At 45.9% G+C, this 24,392-nt stretch overlaps 1 protein-coding gene across 1 annotated transcript in view; it reads right to left on the bottom strand.

Moving 5' to 3' along the window:
- The window catches only part of LOC138267554 (uncharacterized), a 417,805-nt gene that overhangs the window by 150,015 nt on the left and 243,398 nt on the right, over nt 1-24,392 (bottom strand). The window contains exon 4 of the mRNA XM_069216603.1: nt 10,454-10,591. Within this exon, the coding sequence (XP_069072704.1) occupies nt 10,454-10,591 (138 nt within the window). The remainder of the gene's footprint in view (nt 1-10,453; nt 10,592-24,392) is intronic.

Raw genomic sequence — 24,392 nt, 5'->3', positions numbered from 1 at the left:
TGAGAGAGATAGAGTAGAAAAGAAAACAAAAGAATTGAAAACGAAGGTTCGGTTACAACAAGCGTACCCGCCACGTGGTGGTCAGAATAGTGGTGCACAGAACAACTATCAGAATAACTATCAGCCCCAACCGTTTCAGAGAAACTCGCAAAGAGCCGAGTATGCTCAACCACGTATCCCAGTAGGTCCCAATCAGGGTTCATATTGCAAGGAAGAGGGTCATCTCAAGTATAGTTGCCATGCTTTGTTCCAGCGCGCAAATGGTACTTCCGGTTTAAGAGGTCGAGGTGTTCCACAAGCACCTAGAGGAAGAGGACGTGGATATGTTCCCCAGAGCGCGCGCCCATTCCTCCCTCAAAACTCAATGAACAGATTTGATCAACAGGTTAATGCATCTGGTAGGACGGCTCAGTACTATACTGATGATTACTATACAGAGGATGAGCATTTGGACAGTAATGATTGCTAGGACAGCCATAGACAAAGAGAGGGAGTTGTTTCAGTTACAGTAGATCAGAGTGGGCCTTATGTTAAGGTGATTGCATCAGGTGTGTCAGAACCTTTTCTGTTGGATACTGGTGCTACCAAGAGTTCTATTATGCACTCAAAACTCCCTGGCGCACCTTTGTCTGGCGAAACAAATGTATCAGTAGGGTTTTCCGGCGCCCCAGTTAGAAATCCGATTTCTAACCCTATATCTCTTTCTGTTGGACCTTGTAAATTTGAAACACCCCTTATTTTGACGACAGGTTGTGGCGAGAACTTGTTAGGATTAGATCTGTTAAAGAGATTGTATGCGACATTGTATTGCTCTCCTTCTGGAGTGCAACTCACATTGGGTAAGAAAGTGGTTTCACCAATGTATTTGTCAAAGGACAGATTTCCACCAGAATTTTCGTCTCTTCCTAATACTCTTTGGGCTACTGGACCTAATGATGTAGGTCTTTTGGAAATTCAGCCATATGTGATAACATTAAAAGCCAATGTTAAAATGCCACGTATTCCCCAATACAAGATCTCTAGTGAAGGGGAAAAAGCGTTGTTGGCAATTATTCGTGATCTGATTGAGAAGGATGTAATTGAAGAGACAAGAGGCAACGTTTGCAATAGTCCTGTTTTGCCTGTCTTGAAGCATACTGACCCTACTCAGCCACCTGTTTATAGGTTTGTAATTGACCTTAGAGAGGTGAACAAAATAGTTGTGCCACAGTTTCCAGTCGTCCCCGATATCACTGCATTGTTGACAATGATTCCAGCTTCAGCCACTTGGTTTCAGTAATAGACCTGAAAAATGCTTTCTTCAGCATCCCTATTGCAGAAGAGAGCAGGGACATTTTTTGGCTTCAATTTGGGAGGACGAAGCTTCAGATTTAAGAGAGCTCCTCAAGGCTATTGTGAAAGTCGATCTATCTATAGTCAGGCTTTGAAAGCACAACTTGACACTCTTATGTTACCTGATGGCGCCACTCTCATTCAATATGTCGATGATTTGCTAGTTGCCGCAGATACTAAGGAGATCTGCAAAGAAGCAACATTGTCATTATTGCGTCATTTGTCTGATTTACACCACAAAGTGTCCCTTTCAAAGTTACAGTATTGTCAAAAAGAAGTGACCTATTTAGGTCATCTCTTTTCAAAGGAGGGAAGGCAACTGACCCCAGAGAGAATCAGGGCTGTTGCAGCAATGAGTGTTCCAAGAACACAAAGAGAAGTGCGTGCTTTCTTGGGTATTACATCATATTGCAGACAATGGATACCTAATTTTTCGTTAATAGCCAAACCCTTGGTGGCATTAACTTGTAAAGATACACCAAATCCCGTCCTATGGTCTGAAGATTGTCAGAAAAGTTTTGTCAAATTACGTGATGCATTATGTTCAGCTCCTGTGTTGGGTACCCCCAACTACAGCAAGCCTTTTACATTGTATGTCCATGAGAAAGAAGGTTGTGCGTTAGCAGTTTTGACACAACAGTTTGGAGACAGGGAGCGTCCATGCGCCTATTTCTCTTCAACCTTAGACCCAGTAGCTAAGGCACTACCGAGCTGCTTAAGAGCGGCAGCGGCAGCTGCTGTTTCTATCCAACAGTCTGCTGGTTTAGTGATGAATAACACATTAATCGTAATGGTTCCACATGCAGTGGACACGTTGTTAAACAGAACCAAGACACAGCATTTAACTAGTGCTCGATTGTCAGGTTACGAGTTGACATTGTTAGCAAGCCATGTACATATAAAAAGATGCACTACACTTAACCCAGCTACGTTATTGCCAATTGTGACGGAGTTAGATACTTCTGAACAACATGATTGTCTCCATAGAACAGAAGAAGAAACGAAAGGGAGAATAGACCTTCTGGACACTCCCATTGCAAAGAGTGATGGTACTTTGTGGGTGGATGGTTCATGCTTTAAGCTCCCGAATGGTGACACGACTGCGGCGTATGCTGTGACAACTTTGTGTACGATTGTTGAAGCTGCACGTATCCCACATAATTCAGCCCAAGCAGCTGAGTTAATAGCCCTAACAAGAGCATGTACAGTATCAAAAGGAATGAAAGTGACTATCTACAGGGAGTGCAGAATTATTAGGCAAGTTGTATTTTTGAGGATTAATTTTATTATTGAACAACAACCATGTTCTCAATGAACCCAAAAAACTCATTAATATCAAAGCTGAATATTTTTGGAAGTAGTTTTTAGTTTGTTTTTAGTTTTAGCTATGTTAGGGGGATATCTGTGTGTGCAGGTGACTATTACTGTGCATAATTATTAGGCAACTTAACAAAAAAAAATATATACCCATTTCAATTATTTATTATTACCAGTGAAACCAATATAACATCTCAACATTCACAAATATACATTTCTGACATTCAAAAACAAAACAAAAACAAATCAGTGACCAATATAGCCACCTTTCTTTGCAAGGACACTCAAAAGCCTGCCATCCATGGATTCTGTCAGTGTTTTGATCTGTTCACCATCAACATTGCGTGCAGCAGCAACCACAGCCTCCCAGACACTGTTCAGAGAGGTGTACTGTTTTCCCTCCTTGTAAATCTCACATTTGATGATGGACCACAGGTTCTCAATGGGGTTCAGATCAGGTGAACAAGGAGGCCATGTCATTAGATTTCCTTCTTTTATACCCTTTCTTGCCAGCCACGCTGTGGAGTACTTGGACGCGTGTGATGGAGCATTGTCCTGCATAAAAATCATGTTTTTCTTGAAGGATGCAGACTTCTTCCTGTACCACTGCTTGAAGAAGGTGTCTTCCAGGAACTGGCAGTAGGACTGGGAGTTGAGCTTGACTCCATCCTCAACCCGAAAAGGCCCCACAAGCTCATCTTTGATGATACCAGCCCAAACCATTACTCCACCTCCACCTTGCTGGCGTCTGAGTCGGACTGGAGCTCTCTGCCCTTTACCAATCCAGCCACGGGCCCATCCATCTGGCCCATCAAGACTCACTCTCATTTCATCAGTCCATAAAACCTTAGAAAAATCAGTCTTGAGATATTTCTTGGCCCAGTCTTGACGTTTCAGCTTGTGTGTCTTGTTCAGTGGTGGTCGTCTTTCAGCCTTTCTTACCTTGGCCATGTCTCTGAGTATTGCACACCTTGTGCTTTTGGGCACTCCAGTGATGTTGCAGCTCTGAAATATGGCCAAACTGGTGGCAAGTGGCATCGTGGCAGCTGCAAAAAAAGAAGCGAATGGTTGTTGGGTCGAGTTGTCAGAACATCAAAGATGGTTGCTACCCGATGCGTATGTGCTTGCAGTAGTTACAATGGCTCATGGAATGGCTCACATCAGTGTGAAAGGGATTTGTAAGTTGTTGGCCCCAGTATGGCAAAATGCAGGAATTCCCAAGTGCGCAGAAAATGTGGTTAAAAATTGCATGGTATGCCTGAAACACAACCCTGGTAGAGGAACCCCAACTCCAGCTGGTCATTTTGCACCTCCTACGTATCCGTTTGAGGTTTTGCAGCTAGATTTCATCCACATGGAGAGGTGCAACAACTTAAAATACGTACTCGTTGTTGTTTGTGCCTTTTCAAGATGGGTGGAAGCCTATCCCCTAAAAGACAATACTGCGCTATCCACAGCCAAAGCCCTTGTGAAAGAGTTCTTCCCTAGATTCGGAATGCCGAGAATGATCTGGAGTGACAATGGAAGTGAATTTGTGGGTCAAGTGATGAAGAAAGTATGCGAAGGGCTAGGCATAAACCAAAAGTTTCACGCTGCAAATCACCCCCAATCAGCTGGATTAGTGGAGTGCTATAATGGCACTCTAAAGCTAAAATTGGCCAAGATACAAGCGAGCTCTGGTCTCAAATGGCCTGACGCTCTACCCTTAGCACTCCTATCAACCAGAATGACTGTGCATTCACTAGTGAAACTTAGTCCTTATGAAATAGTCTTCGGCCGCCCGGCCAATATATGGGGAGTGCCTAGGCCCAAGAAGTTTAGCGAGATAGAGCATCCTGTTTTGCTTGACTATCTGTATGAATTGACGGCTAAATTGCGTGTCTTACATCAACAGGTCCACGACACCCTGCCTCCGGTCTCTGAATCTCCAGGTCATCACATTGAGCCTGGATCCTGGGTTTTAATAAAGAACTTTCAGCGAACCAAAAACGAGCAGCCCAGGTGGACCGGACCGCACCTCGTTCTTCTCTCCACAAGATCAGCTGTTTGAGTAGAAGGGAAGAAACACTGGATCCATGGGACCCATTGCAAAAGGGTACCCCTACCTCTGCCATATGACCGGTGGGTCCAGGAAGGTGTCGCCGACTCAGAGACTGAAACCGTGCCACGTTTTCTGCCTTTCAGCGATGCACGAATAAAAGGAACACTCACTGAGAAAGAAAGTGATGACATTTTACAATCAGCAGTATCACCGTCAGTTCGATTGGACACTACAGAACCTGAACTCCTTTTTCAGGACCACATGATACCTGGGACTAACCGTTATAATCTACGACCAAGAATAAAGGACAAATAAAACAGTTTACTTTTCTTCCCTTTAGCAAAGTTCTCCAATATGGAAAATTATTTTTGAATGCCTTTTTGCTTTTTTTTGTGTTTTTTGAACCTCCATCCGGGTTCAGCTGTAGGATCGTGGCTGAAAAGACTTAGGGGGGTAGCCTATGGACACAAGGTCTACAGGTCTGGTTTGTTCTAGGGCGGCCTGGAACATTCAGAACACTCCTAAGTGAAGTAAACCAACCGCCACGAACGGCAACGGTTAGAGGATGGAATCTTTCCAAAATGGAGAACATGTTGAAAGACTGAGTTTCAAGAAGAGAATATGTGAAACGATAACCAGGAAACGTTTTTTGCTGCTGTGCATTTTTATGTTATTTAGTATACTTATGTTTTTTATAGGATATATTTTATTCTGTTTTAACGTGATATTGGCACCCACTACCTCGTCTACACCTCCTCCTTCCACTGTTTCCCCACATTCTTTTCAACTCCTCCCTAAACATGAATCTGCTAGGAGACTAGAGTTCATTAATAACTCCTTCATCCAGCTTTTGCACCAACACCAACTAGTGATAAATACAACTAACTGTTGGGTGTGTGGCCTTATGCCTCACACAGCAGATAAAGGTATCCCTTATCTGATCCTGCCTTTCAGCCACAATGGTTCCGTGTGGGCATTCAGAACGATATTCATCTATGCACACTACCCCCTACGTTTTGCGGAAGACAACCCTAAGAAAGATGCTTTAGTTAAAGGTATCATAGACATGATGAAGGACAATATCTTCTACGAGACTATCCCCAGAGATGAGACAATGGCATATATAGGATGGAACATAACCGGATATGAAGCCACAATGAGTGAGAAACAGCAAGCTAAGATATCTTCCCTGATTTGGGTTGTACCCCATCAGGGTCACCTGTGTCTGCAAGGTACTGGCAAGAATCCCAGAGCTCAGCTAGGGGAAAGCGTCTGCACTGAGACATATGTCTTCGCATCTCAGACCTCCCCTCCGCTCTTGGCAGCTAAGGGTACCTATTTCATCTGCCATGATAGAGCCTTTACATGGTTGCCCCCTGACTTTTCGGGCACATGCTTCGTTTCGTTCCTGTTGCCCCCTACCTACACAGCAGCGGCAGATTACCACAAGACAAGGATAGTTAGAGGCGTCTTCAGTGAAGAAGACACTGCAGGACAAGAATTTGGGGACTTCGTAAAGGGTTTTCTGCCATTCTGGGGACAAATAAGTAACAGCAGGAGCATAAGGCAATTGATAAGAGTGGTTGAATCCACCGTGGCTGAAACCGCTGGTGCCCTTGGTAACTTGACTGCTGAGCTCCAGTCGGATCGTCTTATGACCCTTCAGAACAGGGTCGCATTAGATGTCATACTTGCAGACCGGGGTGGAGTATGTACATTGATCCAATCGAGTTGCTGTGTTTTTGTCCCAGATAACGCTCCAACAGTATACCAGGCCATCTCCAAACTGCATAGAATTTCCGAATCTATTCATTTAGATAAAGGAGATTGGTCATTAATGGGATGGTTCTGGGAACTGATATCAGCATGGGGATGGAAGATTCTGATGGTCACTGGGATGATCTTGGCCATTCTTTTCCTGTTCTGTCTATGCGTGCAGTGTGCTCCTGCGATATGTGGTTTCTGTGTTACATCATGCATAAGGAAACCTGCACCAAGAGACGAGCTAAATACTAGGATGATGTTACAGCAACATCTCAACGACTTTAGAAACATAGACCTGGACTCAGATTAGCATGAGAATAGGTTTATTGCCTATGTAAGGGCAAAAGGAGGGTTTGTGGTTCTAAAAATTCTGGACCCATGTAATTTACTTTGCCACAGCAGTACGATTTTAGTATCAAAAGACCGATAATGACTAGTACAATAAGCATGAGCATTATCTCTCAATTCCAGCAGCGTTTTCACCTCGAAATCGCCATTTTCGTCCTGCACTCGTGGCTCCCATTTTTAAAAAAAAGTTGCCCTCACATAGGCTTATAATACAGTCAGATTTGATTCCAAGGACACGTACACCTTGATTGACTTTTCTCTGACCTGGGCAAGCTGGAACCATTGCCTCAGGCCAAACCTGTTTGGTCAGTCCCTCTCCCAGTGGCCGAATCAGATAGCATCAAGGCACACCATGCCATAAAACCCTTATTATCGCTCACACACCCTGCCTAATCTTGCTCACACCTGCACCTGCTCTTTTTTTCTTCTTACTTTACGAGGGGGAGGTGCCCGTTTTTATTGGGGGTCCACACTTATCTGATGTAAAATACTAGGCCTTGCCGGGTAATTTATTATGGGTTGGATGACATGAAATATGAGGTTTCATCATGACACTGTTTTTTCCTTTGTAGTGAAAACATGTGAATGACCAACCAAAATGTCAAGAATGTTTGCCTGAAGCTTAAAAAACTGTATATAAGGAAACCTGATTTTGCATTGACACACAGTCTCCTGAGAACATACAAACCGTGCTGTTGTACTTCTAGGACGCTTGTTACTTGGTTGCAGCCAATAAATTCGATCTTTGACTTCACCTAGAAGACTCTGAGTTTCTGTGGTCTGAATCAGGAAAGTACCCGAGGTCTTTGGGTGTACCCTGGCACCGCTGGGTTACCGGATCAGTACCGGTTCTGAAAAACCCAGTACCTCAGTTCCCAGGGCTGCAGTATGAGCTTGTGCCACCCTAAGTGACCCCTTAAAGTACTGATAGCAGGCCTACCATTGCAGACTGCCAGATCAGTGCAAACTGCTCAAGTTTGACTGTGCTCTTACCAAGATTAGCACAGTCCTATGCACCTCCTTATATGTCAGACACTGCTAAGGCCATCTCGGAGCACTTCAATCCATTTAAAGCTACTCCCTGCCCCTTTAGATCACATTTGCAGCTTTCTGCTTTCTCCCATTGTGACACTTTTTCATTTTTCTCTTCCTCCGTCTTTCCCATATGTGTCTTTTCCTCGCAGCAAATGCTTGGGGGCGAAGAATAAGCACCGGCCCTCAAAAATAAGTGCCGGTGCTCAGCACCGGAAACAACAAGCACAAATTAAGCACTATCCGTAACAAGTGTACAGTGGGTTTGAAAATGAGCACAAGCACGAACTAGTTATGTAGTGAGAAGGTGCGAGTGAAATTAAACAAAGAACTAAAGGGCAAAATCCCACTTTCAGGGTTGAAACATGTTCCGGGCTGCAAAGGACATTTTGAATGGTAGGACCAAAAGGCCATCCAGCAGTCTATTAGGTTTCTGAAGCATTTTCTGAAGATTTTCAGTGGATGTATTTTTGGTGAACCAGTAACCTTCAGTGCCTTTAAAGAATGTGCAGACTTTCAGGGGGATCCATTGCAATGGCAGATTTCCTATTTTTGCAGCACAAGACACAAGCCAGGAGGCAGGGTGCATTATACTGAAGGTGCAGGCATGTAAGCACAAGCTTCCATGTCTCTATAGTGTCCTTTCCATTAACACTATAAGTGCAGGCCGGTCAAAAGGATAACAATGGACTTAAGCCTTGGTTTGCCAGGGCTGCTTACTCCATGATGGTACCACCTAAATATGTCGAGTTTGGTGTCAAACAACATGCCTTCTCTCCCTCAACATGATTCACATGTCGAGGGACGGCTCGCATATACCAAGGAGGCACACTTGCGCTGGGCCCCCAGTTTGCCACCCTGCTTTGTGCTCTGACCTAGCAGCCTGCTACTCAGACAGAGTTCTGACATCATGCCAGGCAGCCTGGGCACTTCAAGAGGTCAGAACAATAGGTTGAAGCATTAAGGAGGTCACACTACCCTCCCATCAGCCAGGCTAGTGAATAAAGTCATCAGGGAGGTGAGCTTCAAAGGTTTCACAGCCCCTGATAGCCATCAGTGTTGTCTTTCAGTGAGGAAATAGCCCTCCCCCTGCCTCAAGGCACATTTGCTCATGGTCAGGTGGAAAATTAGGTATGCTGGACTGTGCACACACTCAGCAGACTGACCACACCTCTAGGTGAGCAGCCAGGTCCTTGGACTAAATTTTGTTTTCTGTTACCTTAGGAGTGATAGAATAGAGAGTTCTGGATAGCTTTAGGTGACCTGTCCAACCAGATGTGGTCACCTCTGGGGCGGATTAGTTGTAGGAGCTAACTGCCCACTGGCCACTAGTCTCCACACCCCTAACTCCCCTAAATCCAGGATTTTAGAGACAGCCTGGGCCCCAGAACCTCAGATTCGATGACCTGCTTCAAAGAAGGACCTAAAAAAACTCTGTATCACCGACGACCAGACTCTGCTCCCTGCTACACAGCAAAAGAGGGACACCCTGACCTGACATTTTCAGCCCAGCCCCAGCTGAGATTCTGCATCAGTTTGTCAGCATTGTCATGCCTGCGGTACAAACAGCACCAGCGCCAGCCCCATTCACCACCACGGACAGCCAGGATAGCTCTGCTCCCAGACCCCAGGGACCTGGTAGGAATGAACTGACAATTGTGGCCTGGTCCGAGGGCCCGCACCACCTTACCCTGTAAGGATTCCCCACAGCTCGACCCCCAAGTGGTCGAATTCCACCAGTGTCATCCCTGCCATTGACGTCAGCTCGAGTCTCGTTCAGCACCAAGGACAGTCAGGACAACAACTCTGCACCTGGATGCCACAGGCCTGGTAAAACTGCTCTAACTGTCATGATTTTGTCCCAGGGACTACACTAGCTTAACCCCCAAGGTGTTCCACACAACTCACATTGTAAGCGCATTTTTTCAGTATATGACATTTTCCCATTGACTTCAAAGCAATGTTTAAGTGCCATTCCTACAGTGATCGTCTTCTAACATCAATAACTCTGGTTCCCCTGAACCTATTATTTTGTTTATTTTGGTGTCTAAATGTATATAAAAATAAGATCTATTGGAAGAAATTGGTATCAGATTCCTTTAGATTTGTGTCAATTACTTACTGTCCATGTTTGTGCTGTGAAATGCTTAACACGTTCCTCTATGTAAAACCTGACAGCTCTTTGCCACACTACCAAGACTAAGCTAGGGATTTACTGATGTGAATCCAAGGAACATCTCTGATGTATTGTGTGAGTATTACATGGTGAGGCCCAAACTCCACACCACACAAAACTCCTTCCTGTAGTGGGGTAAGAGTTTGAAAAACTGCAGCAGTTGACATTAGTGGCCTACTTCTGTAATCACAAATCATGGAAGTGTGAGCGTTGCAGACTTCAAGGAGTAACCGTAAACAACATGTGCCATAAAACTCATCTTTTGTAGGTTCCCTCAGTAATCATTTAAACAGTAATACAATAACAATACATACCCTTTCACCGTCACTCCTATTTCTGATTATAATATGAGGGCATTAAGCACCTTTGAACAAGATACATGTCCATATTTTATAACGATTGGAATACACGGACATAACTTAATCTAATTACGTGTTACTTACAGGTGGCATCACAGGGCAAACAACATCTTCGATAGGTGTCTCCACTGCAGATTCCAGTCTCTACGCCAGCTATGCATTTGTAATTACGGTAATCAACACATTGTCCTCCCTTGCTGGTACAGGCAGAGTCAGCGGCAGCTTGAAAGCAAGTAGAGAACATTGCTGAGAACCTAGCACCAGGTGTGACGTTATAAAAGAGTATTAATATGGAGAATTATCAGCTTCTGATCGACGTCTAAATCTTATGGATTTTTGGTTTGCAGTATGCCAAATATTGTAAATATTGCGCATTTTATATCCTATGCCAAAAGGAGAACAGGTTTGTTTTGTATATGGCCTAAGTAAGGCGGGGGGAGGGGGGTCCATTCAATAGCATATTTCCTCTTTTTCACCATTTCCTACACCCCTGATATTTTTCACTTTGTTAGATCTGGGCTAGAGACAACTTTCGCTGTCTTGCCAGAGCTATTTTATAACTATAGAATAAAACATGCACGCAGAGGCTTTGGACCAGCCGCCTTCATTCATTGCTGGATATCACTGTCATTCATTCTTGGGTTTAGCCGACAGTTAATATGCATATAGTAGGTGCTATAGGTAAGACTACTTCCATTTGCTCTGTTGGACATATCCGTAACATTTTGGAATGGTCCATAGGATAGCTATTTGGTGGGTGGGGTGTCAGTCATCTTAAATGACGACATTTTTGCCTCATTACATCAGAGTGCACATGTTGCTGGAAGAGAAAAGTAAAAGAGTTCATTCATAGGTGCACAGCATAATGGTTCGCAAATTCGTTGTTTTGCACATAACAAGGGCTAAAGTTGATCAGCTCGGAGCACGCACTGAGCGAGTGAGTGCGCCAGTAAAAAATAAAAACACAGCAACTCGAACAATATATATTAAAAGGCTTTACATCTGTACAAGTAATACGGCTGCGGCAACTGGAGCTCCCACTTACTTATATTCAAGTCGCAGAGCACAGCCTTGAGTAGTTAGATCATTTGAGTCTGCCTATTCCTTTTAGAGCAACTTGGGCAAACCTCACAGAAAAAATAACACCAGTGAAATAAAAATAAAAATATGGTGCCTCAATCATTATATTACTCAATGGACTTATTGTCAAACAAATCTAACCACCATTATTGGCTTTCCTCATGATTTGTTGCATGTGCTGCACACACTACAGTGTACTGAACATGTGTTGTTTATCTAGGAATGCGCTGTTATATAGGACTGACTTTACTTAAGAGTGCTATGCAGCAGAAATGCCATTTATTATAAGGCATATAAATGATATTACCCGAAGGTCCTCTGACATTTACAATAGATAAAGAGCATGAAAGTCTGGTATAATTTGCAGTAGTCATAAATATTCGGTAACAGGATGTGGGCTAGTGATAAGTACAAGATGGTGTCCAATTAAATTGAGGTAGAAAGCATCAAGGCACCAATTGGTGTGGAAACTAAACCAAAGAGGTAATTACAATTAGGGCTCCCGGTATTATGTTTTTTTTTTTTTTAACATTTCCGTCTGTATATTTATTTTTTAGCCTTTTTATTAGTATTTATCGATATTTATTTGATGTTTTGCAAATAAATTGAGTGGTAAAATGGTTCCGCATTTGTTTAATTGATAAACATGCACTCATACTTTGATGCCTGTCGTGTTTTGTCAAATTAAGCAGATAAATATAAGAAAACACTACACCAGCAGGTAAATATTAGCATTATATGCACATATATGTCAACAAATGCCTGTATTTAAAGGAATGTCATCCTGTTTTTTAAATCTCAATGGTGCCTATCTGCTTAGCAGTTGGTCTGGAATTCATGAAGGGCAACAAACGAGAGTCACTCACAAGAAGCACAACTTTCTTTATTTTTCTGCTTTTTAACATAAATACAGACAGGAACTAGATTGTTTTCTGTATGTATTTAACTGTAAAAATCAGTAAAAACAGAAAACTGGAAGCCTTAATTAAAATGCATTTGAAAAAGAGGAGCTTTCGGTTCAGACTGAAAGACATCCTCTAAGTTAGTGTTGCATAGGTTCGGAGGTAAGCAGTTCTGTGTGTGGACTTTCTGAAACGGATTGATCTATGAATAGTTCCTTTTTAAATGTAGAGTGTTCGACGGGCAGAGTTTCAGCATTCCATGATGGTCTACACCACCAGATGGCTCAAGTTTGTCAACCAGGTCAGGCAAGGTAAGTCCTTGCCTCCCCACGCTAGACTGCATTGCTGGGTACCGCGTGATTTGCAGCTGCTCCGGCACCTGTGCACTCTTCCAGGATTTCCTTTCCCTAACCACGACCCTTGCAGTTAGCAAGGCTTGTTTGCGGTCTTTCTGCATGGAAATACCTCTGCAAGCTTCTTCACGACGTGGGACATCCATCCTCCAAAGGGGAAGTTCCTAGTCCTCTTCGTTCTTGCAGAATCCACAGCTTCTACAATCCGGTGGCAACTTCCTTGCACCCACAGCTGCCATTTCCTGGGCATCTGCCCACTCCCGACTTGATCGTGACTCTTGGACTTGGTCCCCTTGTTTCACAGGTACTCTCGTCCGGAAATCCATCGTTGTTGCATTGCTGGTGTTGGACTTCCTTGCAGAATTCCCCTATCACAACTTCTATGCTCTCTGGGGAACTTAGGTGCACTTTACACCTACTTTTCAGGGTCTTGGGGTGGGCTATTTTTCGAACGCTCACTGTTTTCTTACAGTCCCAGCGACCCTCTACAAGGTCACATAGGTTTGGGGTCCATACGTCATTCGCATTCCACTTTTGGAATATATGGTTTGTGTTGCCCCTATACCTATGTGCTCTCATTGCAATCTATTGTGACTGTACATTGCTTGCATTGCTTTCTATTGCTATTACTGCATTTTTTTTTTATTGTGTACATATATCTTGTGTATATTTGCTATCCTCATACTGAGGGTACTCACTGAGATACTTTTGGCATATTGTCATAAAAATAAAGTACCTTTATTTTTAGTATATCTGTGTATTGTGTTTTCTTATGATATTGTGCATATGACACCAGTGGTATAGTGGGAGCTTTACACGTCTCCTGGTTCAGCCTAAGCTGCTCTGCTAAGCTACCTTTTCTATCAGCCTAAGCTGCTAGACACCTCTTCTACACTAATAAGGGATAACTGGACCTGGTGCAGAGTATAAGTACCCTTTTGGTACCACTACAAACCAGGCCAGCCTCCTACAGTGGGTGAACATGAGACTGAGAGGCCTTGTCAGCACAGACCCTAGCCAGACCCATGGAGCTACAGGCCGAGGAGCAGTCTGCCCCCTACCCTTTGCCAAATGACCTTGAAGTCAGCAGAGACATAAATCCAAGTAATCTCAGCGCATTCAGGAGCTTAAGAAAAGTCTACACTGGTGACTGACTCTGCTCAAGTCCTAGGATCCTTTCAGTAACACTGAACAGTTAGGAAATCTGGACAAGCGCACTATTGCACAACCACCTGGCGGTGCACACCGTATTTATTGAGCTGGAAAGAAGCCCACTCTAGATCAGCATTTGTTTTGTGTGCACAGTAATCAGCATAAGGTAACTAATAATACTGCTGTGATGGAAACATTGGCTTTCCTGGAGAATGGCTGAATAAACCGACTGTAAAACAGCCTCTGTACTTGTGCTTTGCAGCCACAAAGGAGAGAGTATGAACAGTGGGGAACTGATTCCAGCACTGACAGTTGCGATCCTGTGCAGATTATCGTTTCGAACCTGTCAGCTGTTGAGGAACATTTCAATATTTAAATATCTAAGTGCATCGGCCTTGCGTTCTGCGATTCCCAAACAAGTTGTGTCTTTAGAGTTCTGTGTCATACATTGAACTCGAGTGGAGGTCTGTCCTTTCTGCCCAACTCCAGAGAGATGGGTAGAGATGACCCTGCCTCTCCTCCGAGACCAAGGGTGGAGAAGCTGCTTATTGCTACATGTCTTGATTGCACCTCTGCAATCAAAATGGCAGGGAATCATTGCGCTTTCTTTTTGTGTTCTGCTGACGCATCCTACAAGGGAGAGAAACAAAGCACTGATTCAGTGGTGCACAGCCAAGGCCGGAAATGATACTATGACGGGCTCAATTTTGCCATTTTTGGTAAAAAAGTGTACCTGGAGTATATAAAGTATTCTGGCGTATATATAAGTTATTTTTTGTCTTTCAGAAGCAGAGGTTTTTACAATTTCCCAGTTATTTACCTTCACAGTTGGTAAAAAGTGAGAGGAGAGGAGTCCAAGAGAACTGGTTGTTGACTTAGAAGGAGCCTGCTTGAGCAAGGGAGTGACTCCATCACTCCACAGGAGATTTCTTTGGTCCTTCTGGTGCAGGGTGAAGATAGGGAGTCCCAAGAGCGTGCACACCATGGAAACTGTTGCAGTTGCTGGCTGGAGCTGAAGTTGCAGAGGAAAAGTAGCCCTTCTGGATACTTTGTTGCTGTTACAGTGGTTCCTGGAGCAGTCTGCGGTTGATCAGAGGTCAGAGGATGAAGTAGTAGTTACAGATCCTGCTGGAAACTTGCAAGTAGAATCTGAAGAGAAACCCACAGGAGAAACCCTAAATAGCCCTGAGAGGGAGATTGGCTACCTTGACAGGTATGGACCTATCAGGAGGGGTCTCTGATGTCACCTGCTGGCACTGGCCACTCAGAAGCCTCCAGAGTGTCCCCACACCTTGGAAAACAAGATGGCTGAAGTATGGGACACACTGGAGGAGCTCTGGGTACCGCCCCTGGGGTGGTGATGGACAGGGGAGTGATCACTCTCCTTTCCTTTGTCCAGTTTCGTGCCACAGCACGGACTGGGGGGCGCTGGACCGGTGTGGACTGGCTTATGCAAGGAAGGCACCATCTGTGCCCTTCTAAGCATTTCCAGAGGCTGAGGAAGGCTATCCTCCCCCAGCCTCTAACACCTATTTCCAAAGGGAGAGGGTGTAACACCCTGCTCCCAAAGGAAATGCTTTGTTCTGCCTTCCTGGGACTGAGATGCTCAGACCCCAGGAGGGCAGGACACTGTCTGTGAGGTGGCAGCAGCTGTAGCTGCAGTGCAAGCCTCAGAGAGCTGGTTTGGCAGTACTGGGGGTCCATGGTGGAGCCCCCAGGATGCATGGAATTGGCTCCCCAATACCAGATGTGGAATCAGGGGACAATTCCATGATCTTAGACACCTTACATGGCCATATTCAGAGTTACCATTGTGAAGCTACATATAGGTATTGGCCTATATGTAGTACACATGTGTAATGGCGTCCCCGCACTCACAAAGTCCCGGGAATTGGCCCTGAACTATGTGGGGGCACCTTTGCTATTGCAAGGGTGCCCTCACACTTAGTAACTTTGCACCTAGCCTTTCTTAAATGAAGGTTAGACATATAGGTGACTTATAAGTTACTTAAGTGCAGTGAAAATGGCTGTGAAATAATGTGTGCACTATTTCACGCAGGCTACAGTGGCAGTCCTGTGAAACGGTTTGTCTGAGCTCCTCAAGGGTGGCAAAAGAAATGCTACAGCCCAAAGGGATCTCCTGGAACCCCAATACCCTGGGTACCTCAGTACCATATACTAGGGAATTATAAGGGTGTTCCAGTATACCAATCAGAATTAGTAAAATTAGTCACTAGCATGCAGTGACCATTTTAAAAGCAGAGAGAGCATAAACACTGAGGTTCTGGTTAGCAGAGCCCCAGTGATACAGTTAGGCACCACACAGGGAACACATACAGGGCACAATTTATGAGCACTGGGGTCCTGGCTAGCAAGATCCCAGTAACACAGGCAAAAACAAACATACATACAAGTAAACATGGGGGTAACATGCCAGGCAAGATCGTACTTTCCTACACAACCACCCCCCTACCCAAATGAGGCACAATAAAGCTAACCTTGCCCAGATGAGTCTTCATTGTCTAAGTGGAAATATCTGGAGAGTCCATCTGCATTGGAGTGGGTACTCCCAGGTCTATGTTCCACTGTATAGTCCATTCCCTGTACGGATATGGACCGCCTGAACAATTTAGGGTTTTCACCTTTCATTTGTTTAACCAAAGTAGAGGTTTGTGGTCTGTCTGAACAATAAAGTGAATACCAACCAGGTATGGTCTCAACTTTTTCAGTGCCCAGACCACAGCAAAGGCCTCCCTGTCTATGGCAGACCAACGCTTTTCTCTAGGGGTCCTGCTGATAAAAGCAACAGGTTGATCTTGGCCCTCAGTTATAAGCTGTGATAGCACTGCCCCAACCCCCAATTCAGAAGCATCAGTCTGGACTATGAACATTTTGGAGTGGCAAGGGCTTTTTAGGACAGGTGCAGAGCACATGCCATGTTTGAGCTCATCAAAAGCTTTTTGACAGCTAGCTTTCCACAATACCTTTTTAGGCATCTTTTTACTAGTGAGGTCATTAAGAGGAGCTGCAATGGAGCCATAATTCTTAATAAACCTCCTATAGTACCCTGTGAGGCCTAAAAAGGCTCTCACCTGGGCTTGAGTTGTAGGGGGAGCCCATTCCATAATGGTTTGGATCTTCCCCTGCAGTGGTGCAATCTGTTCCCCACCTACCAGGTGGCCTAGATAAATCACTTTCCCCTGCCCTATATGGCACTTTGAGGCCTTGATAGTGAGGTCTGCCTTTTGCAGGGCCTTCAAAACGTTCCACAGGTGGACCAGGTGATCATCCCAGATTGAGCTAAAGACAGCTATATCATCCAGATATGCTGCACTAAAAGCCTCCAACCCTTGCAGGATTGTGTTCACCAACCTTTGAAAAGTGGCAGGTGCATTCTTCAGACCAAAGGGCATCACAGTGAATTGATAGTGCCCTCCAATGGTTGAAATGCAGCCTTGGGTTTAGCATCTTCTGATAATTTAATCTGCCAATACCCTGCAGTTAAATCAAAAGTGCTTTGATACTTGGCAGAAGCCAGTGTATCTATCAGCTCATCTGCCCTGGGTATAGGGTGAGCATCTGTCTTGGTTACTTGGTTGAGCTCGCTATAGTCAACACAAAACCTCATCTCTCTTTTAACATCCTTACTGTGAGGTTTTGGAATCAGCACCACTGGGCTTGCCCATGGGCTTTCTGAAGGCCCAATCACTCCTAAGTCTAACATTTCCTGCACCTATTGTTTAATGCTGTCCCTGACATGGTCAGGCTGCCTATACATCTTACTTTTGACAGGTACACTGTCTCCAGTAGTGATTGTATGCTCACACCAAGTAGTGGTACCTGGTATCAGTGAGAAGAGTTCAGAAAACTGACTTAAAAGATTTACACAGTTATCTTTCTGCTCTGCAGTAAGACAATCTGCAAATACTACTCCCTCCACTAAGCCATCAGCTTCAGTGGTGGAGAAGAGATCAGGGAGAGGGTCACTCTCTTCTTCTTGTCCCTCATCAGTTGCCATGAGCAGGGTGAGATCAGCCCTGTCATAGTAGGGTTTTAGGCGGTTGACATGTGTAGGAAAGTACCATCTTGCCTGGCATGTTACCCCCATTTTTCACTGTATATATGTTGTTTTAGTTGTATGTGTCACTGGGACCCTGTCATCCAGGGCCCCAGTGCTCATAAGTGTGCCTGAATGTGTTACCTGTGTAGTGACTAACTGTCTCACTGAGGCTCTGCTAATCAGAACCTCAGTGGTTATGCTCTCTCATTTCTTTCAAATTGTCACTGACAGGCTAGTGACCAATTTTACCAATTTACATTGGCTTACTGGAACACCCTTAAAATTCCCTAGTATATGGTACTGAGGTACCCAGGGTATTGGGGTTCCAGGAGATCCCTATGGGCTGCAGCATTTCTTTTGCCACCCATAGGGAGCTCTGACAATTCTTACACAGGCCTGCCACTGCAGTCTGAGTGAAATAACGTCCACGTTATTTCACAGGCATTTTACACTGCACTTAAGTAACTTATAAGTCACCTATATCTCTAACCTTTACCTGGTAAAGGTTAGGTGCAAAGTTACTTAGTGTGAGGGCACCCTGGCACTAGCCAAGGTGCCCCCACATTGTTCAGGGCCAATTCCCCGGACTTTGTGAGTGCGGGGACACCATTACACGCGTGCACTACATATAGGTCACTACCTATATGTAGCTTCACAATGGTAACTCCGAATATGGCCATGTAACATGTCTATGATCATGGAATTGCCCCCTCTATGCCATCCTGGCATAGTTGGCACAATCCCATGATCCCAGTGGTCTGTAGCACAGACCCTGGTACTGCCAAACTGCCTTTCCTGGGGTTTCACTGCAGCTGCTGCTGCTGCCAACCCCTCAGACAGGTTTCTGCCCTCCTGGGGTCAAGCCAGGCTTGTCCCAGGATGGCAATACAAAGGACTTCCTCTGAGAGAGGGTGTTACACCCTCTCCCTTTGGAAAATGGTGTGAAGGCAGGGGAGGAGTAGCCTCCCCCAGCCTCTGGAAATGCTTTCATGGGCACATTTGGTGCCCATTTCTGCATAAGCCAGTCTACACCGGTTCAGGGACCCCTTAGCCCTGCTCTGGCGCGAAACTGGACAAAGGAAAGGGGAGTGACCACTCCCCTGACCTGCACCTCCCCTGGGAGGTGTCCTGAGCTCCTCCAGTGTGCCTCAGACCTCTGCCATCTTGGAAACAGAGGTGCTGCTGGCACACTGGACTGCTCTGAGTGGCCAGTGACACCAGGTGACGTCAGAGACTCCTTCTGATAGGCTCCTTCAGGTGTTGCTAGCCTATCCTCTCTCCTAGGTAGCCAAACCCTCTTTTCTGGCTATTTAGGGTCTCAGTCTCTGGGGAAACTTTAGATAACGAATGCAAGAGCTCATCCGAGTTCCTCTGCATCTCTCTCTTCACCTTCTGCCAAGGAATCGACTGCTGACCGCGCTGGAAGCCTGCAAAACTGCAACAAAGTAGCTAAGACGACTACTGCAACTCTGTAACGCTGATCCTGCCGCCTTCTCGACTGTTTTCCTGGTGGTGCATGCTGTGGGGGTAGTCTGCCTCCTCTCTGCACTAGAAGCTCCGAAGAAATCTCCCGTGGGTCGACGGAATCTTCCCCCTGCAACTGCAGGCACCAAAGAACTGCATCACCGGTCCCTTGGGTCTCCTCTCAGCACGACGAGCGAGGGGCCTTGAATCCAGCAACTGTGTCCAAGTGACTCCCAAAGTCCAGTGACTCTTCAGTCCAAGTTTGGTGGAGGTAAGTCCTTGCCTCCCTACACCAGACTGCATTGCTGGGAACCGCGACTTTTGCAGCTACTCCGGCCTCTGTGCACTTCCGGCGGAAATCCTTTGTGCACAGCCAAGCCTGGGTCCACGGCACTCTAACCTGCATTGCACGACTTTCTAAGTTGGTCTCCGGCGACGTGGGACTCCTTTGTGCAACTTCGGGTGAGCACCGTTTCACGCATCCTCGTAGTGCCTGTTTCTGGCACTTCTCCGGGTGCTACCTGCTGCTGAGAGGGCTCCTTGTCTTGCTCGACGTCCCCTCTGTCTCCTGACGCAATTTGCGACATCCTGGTTGTAGGAGGCTGGACTGGCTTGTAGTGAGTACCAAGGGGTACTTGCACCTTGCACCAGGCCCAGTTATCCCTTATTAGTGTATAGGGTGTCTAGCAGCTTAGGCTGATAGATAATGGTAGCTTAGCAGAGCAGCTCAGGCTGAACTAGGAGACGTGTGAAGCTACTACAGTACCACTTAGTGTCATATGCACAATATCATAAGAAAACACAATACACAGTTATACTAAAAATAAAGGTACTTTATTTTTATGACAATATGCCAAAGTATCTTAGAGTGTACCCTCAGTGAGAGGATAGGAAATATACACAAGATATATATACACAATAGCAAAAATATGCAGTATAGTCTTAGAAAACAGTGCAAACAATGTATAGTTACAATAGGATGCAATGGGGAAACATAGGGATAGGGGCAACACAAACCATATACTCCAAAAGTGGAATGCGAACCACGAATGGACCCCAAACCTATGTGACCTTGTAGAGGGTCGCTGGGACTATTAGAAAATAGTGAGAGTTAGAAAAATAACCCTCCCCAAGACCCTGAAAAGTGAGTGCAAAGTGCACTAAAGTTCCCCTAAGGACAAAGTAGTCGTGTTAGAGGAATAATGCAGGAAAGACACAAACCAGCAATGCAACAACTGTGGATTTCCAATCTAGGGTACCTGTGGAACAAGGAGACCAAGTCCAAAAGTCACAAGCAAGTCGGAGATGGGCAGATGCCCAGGAAATGCCAGCTGCGGGTGCAAAGAAACTTCGACTGGACAGAAGAAGCTGAGGTTTCTGCAGGAACGAAAAGGGCTAGAGACTTCCCCTTTGGTGGACGGATCCCTCTCGCCGTGGAGAGTCGTGCAGAAGTGTTTTCCCGCTGAAAGAACGCCAACAAGCCTTGCTAGCTGCAAATCGTGCATTTGGCGTTTTTGGACGCTGCTGGGGCCCAGGAGGGACCAGAAGGTCACAAATTGGACCTGAAGAGAGAGGGGACGTCGAGCAAGACAAAGAGCCCTCACTGAAGCAGGTAGCACCCAGAGAAGTGCCAGAAACAGGCACTACAAGGATGCGTGAAACGGTGCTCGCCGAAGTTGCACAAAGGAGTCTCACGTCGCCAGAGACCAACTTAGAAAGTCGTGCAATGCAGGTTAGAGTGCCGTGGACCCAGGCTTGGCTGTGCACAAAGGATTTCCATCGGAAGTGCACAGGGGCCGGAGTAGCTGCAAAGTCGCGGTTCCCAGCAATGCAGCCCAGCGAGGTGAGGCGAGGACTTACCTCCACCAAACTTGGACTGAAGAGTCACTGGACTGTGCGGGTCACTAGAACAGAGTCGCTGGATTCGAGGGACCTCGCTCGTCGTGCTGAGAGGAGACCCAAGGGACCGGTAATGCAGCTTTTTGGTGCCTGCGGTTGCAGGGGGAAGATTCCGTCGACCCACGGGAGATTTCTTCAGAGCTTCTGGTGCAGAGAGGAGGCAGGCTACCCCCACAGCATGCACAAGCAGGAAAACAGTCGAGAAGGCGGCAGGATCAGCGTTACAGAGTTGCAGTAGTCGTCTTTGCTACTATGTTGCAGGTTTGCAGGCTTCCAGCGCGGTCAGCAGTCGATTCCTTATCAGAAGGTGAAGAGGGAGATGCAGAGGAACTCGGATGAGCTCTTGCATTCGTTATCTAAAGTTTCCCCAGAGACAGAGACCCTAAATAGCCAGAAAAGAGGGTTTGGCTACCTAGGAGAGAGGATAGGCTAGCAACACCTGAAGGAGCCTATCACAAGGAGTCTCTGACGTCACCTGGTGGCACTGGCCACTCAGAGCAGTCCAGTGTGCCAGCAGCACCTCTGTTTCCAAGATGGCAGAGGTCTGGAGCACACTGGAGGAGCTCTGGACACCTCCCAGGGGAGGTGCAGGTCAGGGGAGTGGTCACTCTCCTTTCCTTTGTCCAGTTTCGCGCCAGAGCAGGGGCTAAGGGGTCCCTGAACCGGTGTAGACTGGCTTATGCAGAATTGGGCACATCTGTGCCCAACAAAGCATTTCCAGAGGCTGGGGGAGGCTACTCCTCCCCTGCCTTCACACCATTTTCCAAAGGGAGAGGGTGTCACACCCTCTCTCAGAGGAAGTTCTTTGTTCTGCCATCCTGGGCCAGGCCTGGCTGGACCCCAGGAGGGCAGCTGCCTGTCTGAGGGGTTGGCAGCAGCAGCAGCTGCAGTGAAACCCCAGGAAGGGCAGTTTGGCAGTACCAGGGTCTGTGCTACAGACCACTGGGATCATGGGATTGTGCCAACTATGCCAGGATGGCATAGAGGGGGTAATTCCATGATCATAGACATGTTACATGGCCATATTCGGAGTTACCATTGTGAAGCTACATATAGGTAGTGACCTATATGTAGTGCACGCGTGTAATGGTGTCCCCGCACTCACAAAGTTCAGGGAATTGGCTCTGAACAATGTGGGGGCACCTTGGCTAGTGCCAGGGTGCCCTCACACTAAGTAACTTTGCACCTAACCTTTACCAGGTAAAGGTTAGACATAGTGGTGACTTATAAGTTACTTAAGTGCAGTGTAAAATGGCTGTGAAATAACGTGGACGTTATTTCACTCAGGCTGCAGTGGCAGGCCTGTGTAAGAATTGTCAGAGCTCCCTATGGGTGGCAAAAGAAATGCTGCAGCCCATAGGGATCTCCTGGAACCCCAATACCCTGGGTACCTCAGTACCATATACTAGGGAATTATAAGGGTGTTCCAGTAAGCCAATGTAAATTGGTAAAAATGGTCACTAGCCTGTTAGTGACAATTTGGAAAGAAATGAGAGAGCATAACCACTGAGGTTCTGATTAGCAGAGCCTCAGTGAGACAGTTAGTCACTACACAGGTAACACATTCAGGCACACTTATGAGCACTGGGGCCCTGGGTTACCAGGGTCCCAGTGACACATACAACTAAAACAACATATATACAGTGAAAAATGGGGGTAACATGCCAGGCAAGATGGTACTTTCCTACACAACCCCCCCCCAAACGAAGGACAATAAGACTAGCCATGACCTGATGAGTCTTCATTGTCTAAGTGGAAATATCTGGAGAGTCCATCTGCATTGGAGTGGCTACTCCCAGGTCTATGCTCCACTGTATAGTCCATTCCCTGTAGGGATATGGACCACCTCAACAATTTAGGATTTTCACCTTTCATTTGTTTTAGCCAAAGTAGAGGTTTGTGGTCTGTCTGAACAATGAAGTGAGTGCCAAACAGGTATGGCCTCAACTTCTTCAGAGCCCAGACCACAGCAAAGGCCTCCCTCTCATTGGCAGACCAACGCTTTTCTCTAGGGGTCAACCTTCTACTAATAAAAGCAACAGGTTGATCCTGGCCCTCAGAATTAAGTTGTGATAGGACTGCCCCTACTCCTAATTCAGATGCATCAGTTTGGACATAGAATTTTTTAGAGTAACAAGGGCTTTTCAGGACAGGTGCAGAGCACATGGCCTGCTTCAGCTCCTCAAAAGCTTTCTGACAGCTTGCTGTCCATAATACCTTTTTAGGCATTTTTTTGGATGTGAGGTCATTAAGAGGGGCTGCAATGGAGCCATAGTTCTTAATGAACCTCCTGTAATACCCAGTGAGGCCTAGGAAGGCTCTCATCTGAGTCTGAGTGGTAGGGGGAACCCAATCAATAATAGTTTGGATTTTCCCCTGAAGTGGTGCAATCTGTTCCCCACCAACAAGGTGTCCCAGATAAACCACCTTACCCTGCCCTATCTGGCACTTTGAAGCCTTGATAGTGAGGCCTGCCTTTTGCAGAGCCTCCAAAACTTTCCATAGGTGGACCAGGTGATCATCCCAGCTGGAGCTAAAGACAGCTATATCGTTCAAATATGCTGCACTGAAAGCTTCCAGCCCTTGCAGGACTGTGTTCACCAACCTCTGAAAAGTGGCAGGTGCATTTTTCAAACCAAAAGGCATTACAGTAAACTGGTAATGTCCTCCAATGGTAGAAAATGCAGTCTTAGGTTTAGCATCTTCTGACAATTTGATCTGCCAATACCCTGCAGTCAAATCAAAAGTGCTTAGATACTTGGCAGATGCCAGTGTATCTATAAGCTCATCTGCCCTGGGTATAGGGTGAGCATCAGTTTTGGTTACCAAGTTGAGACCTCTATAATCTACACAAAACCGCATTTCCTTCTTTCCATCTTTAGAATTGGGTTTTGGTACCAGTACCACAGGAGAAGCCCATGGACTGTCAGAGTGCTCAACCACTCCTAGTTCCAACATTTTCTGAACTTCTTGCTTTATGCAGTCCCTGACATGGTCAGGCTGCCTATAGATCTTACTTTTGACAGGTAAACTGTCTCCAGTATCTATAGTGTGTTCACACCAAGAAGTGGTGCCTGGCACAGTAGAGAAGAGTTCTGAAAATTGTCCTAGGA

The sequence above is a fragment of the Pleurodeles waltl genome, chromosome 12 (genome assembly GCF_031143425.1).
Source record: "Pleurodeles waltl isolate 20211129_DDA chromosome 12, aPleWal1.hap1.20221129, whole genome shotgun sequence".
NCBI lineage: Eukaryota > Metazoa > Chordata > Amphibia > Caudata > Salamandridae > Pleurodeles > Pleurodeles waltl.
This window is presented reverse-complemented; position numbering and strand designations above follow the sequence as displayed.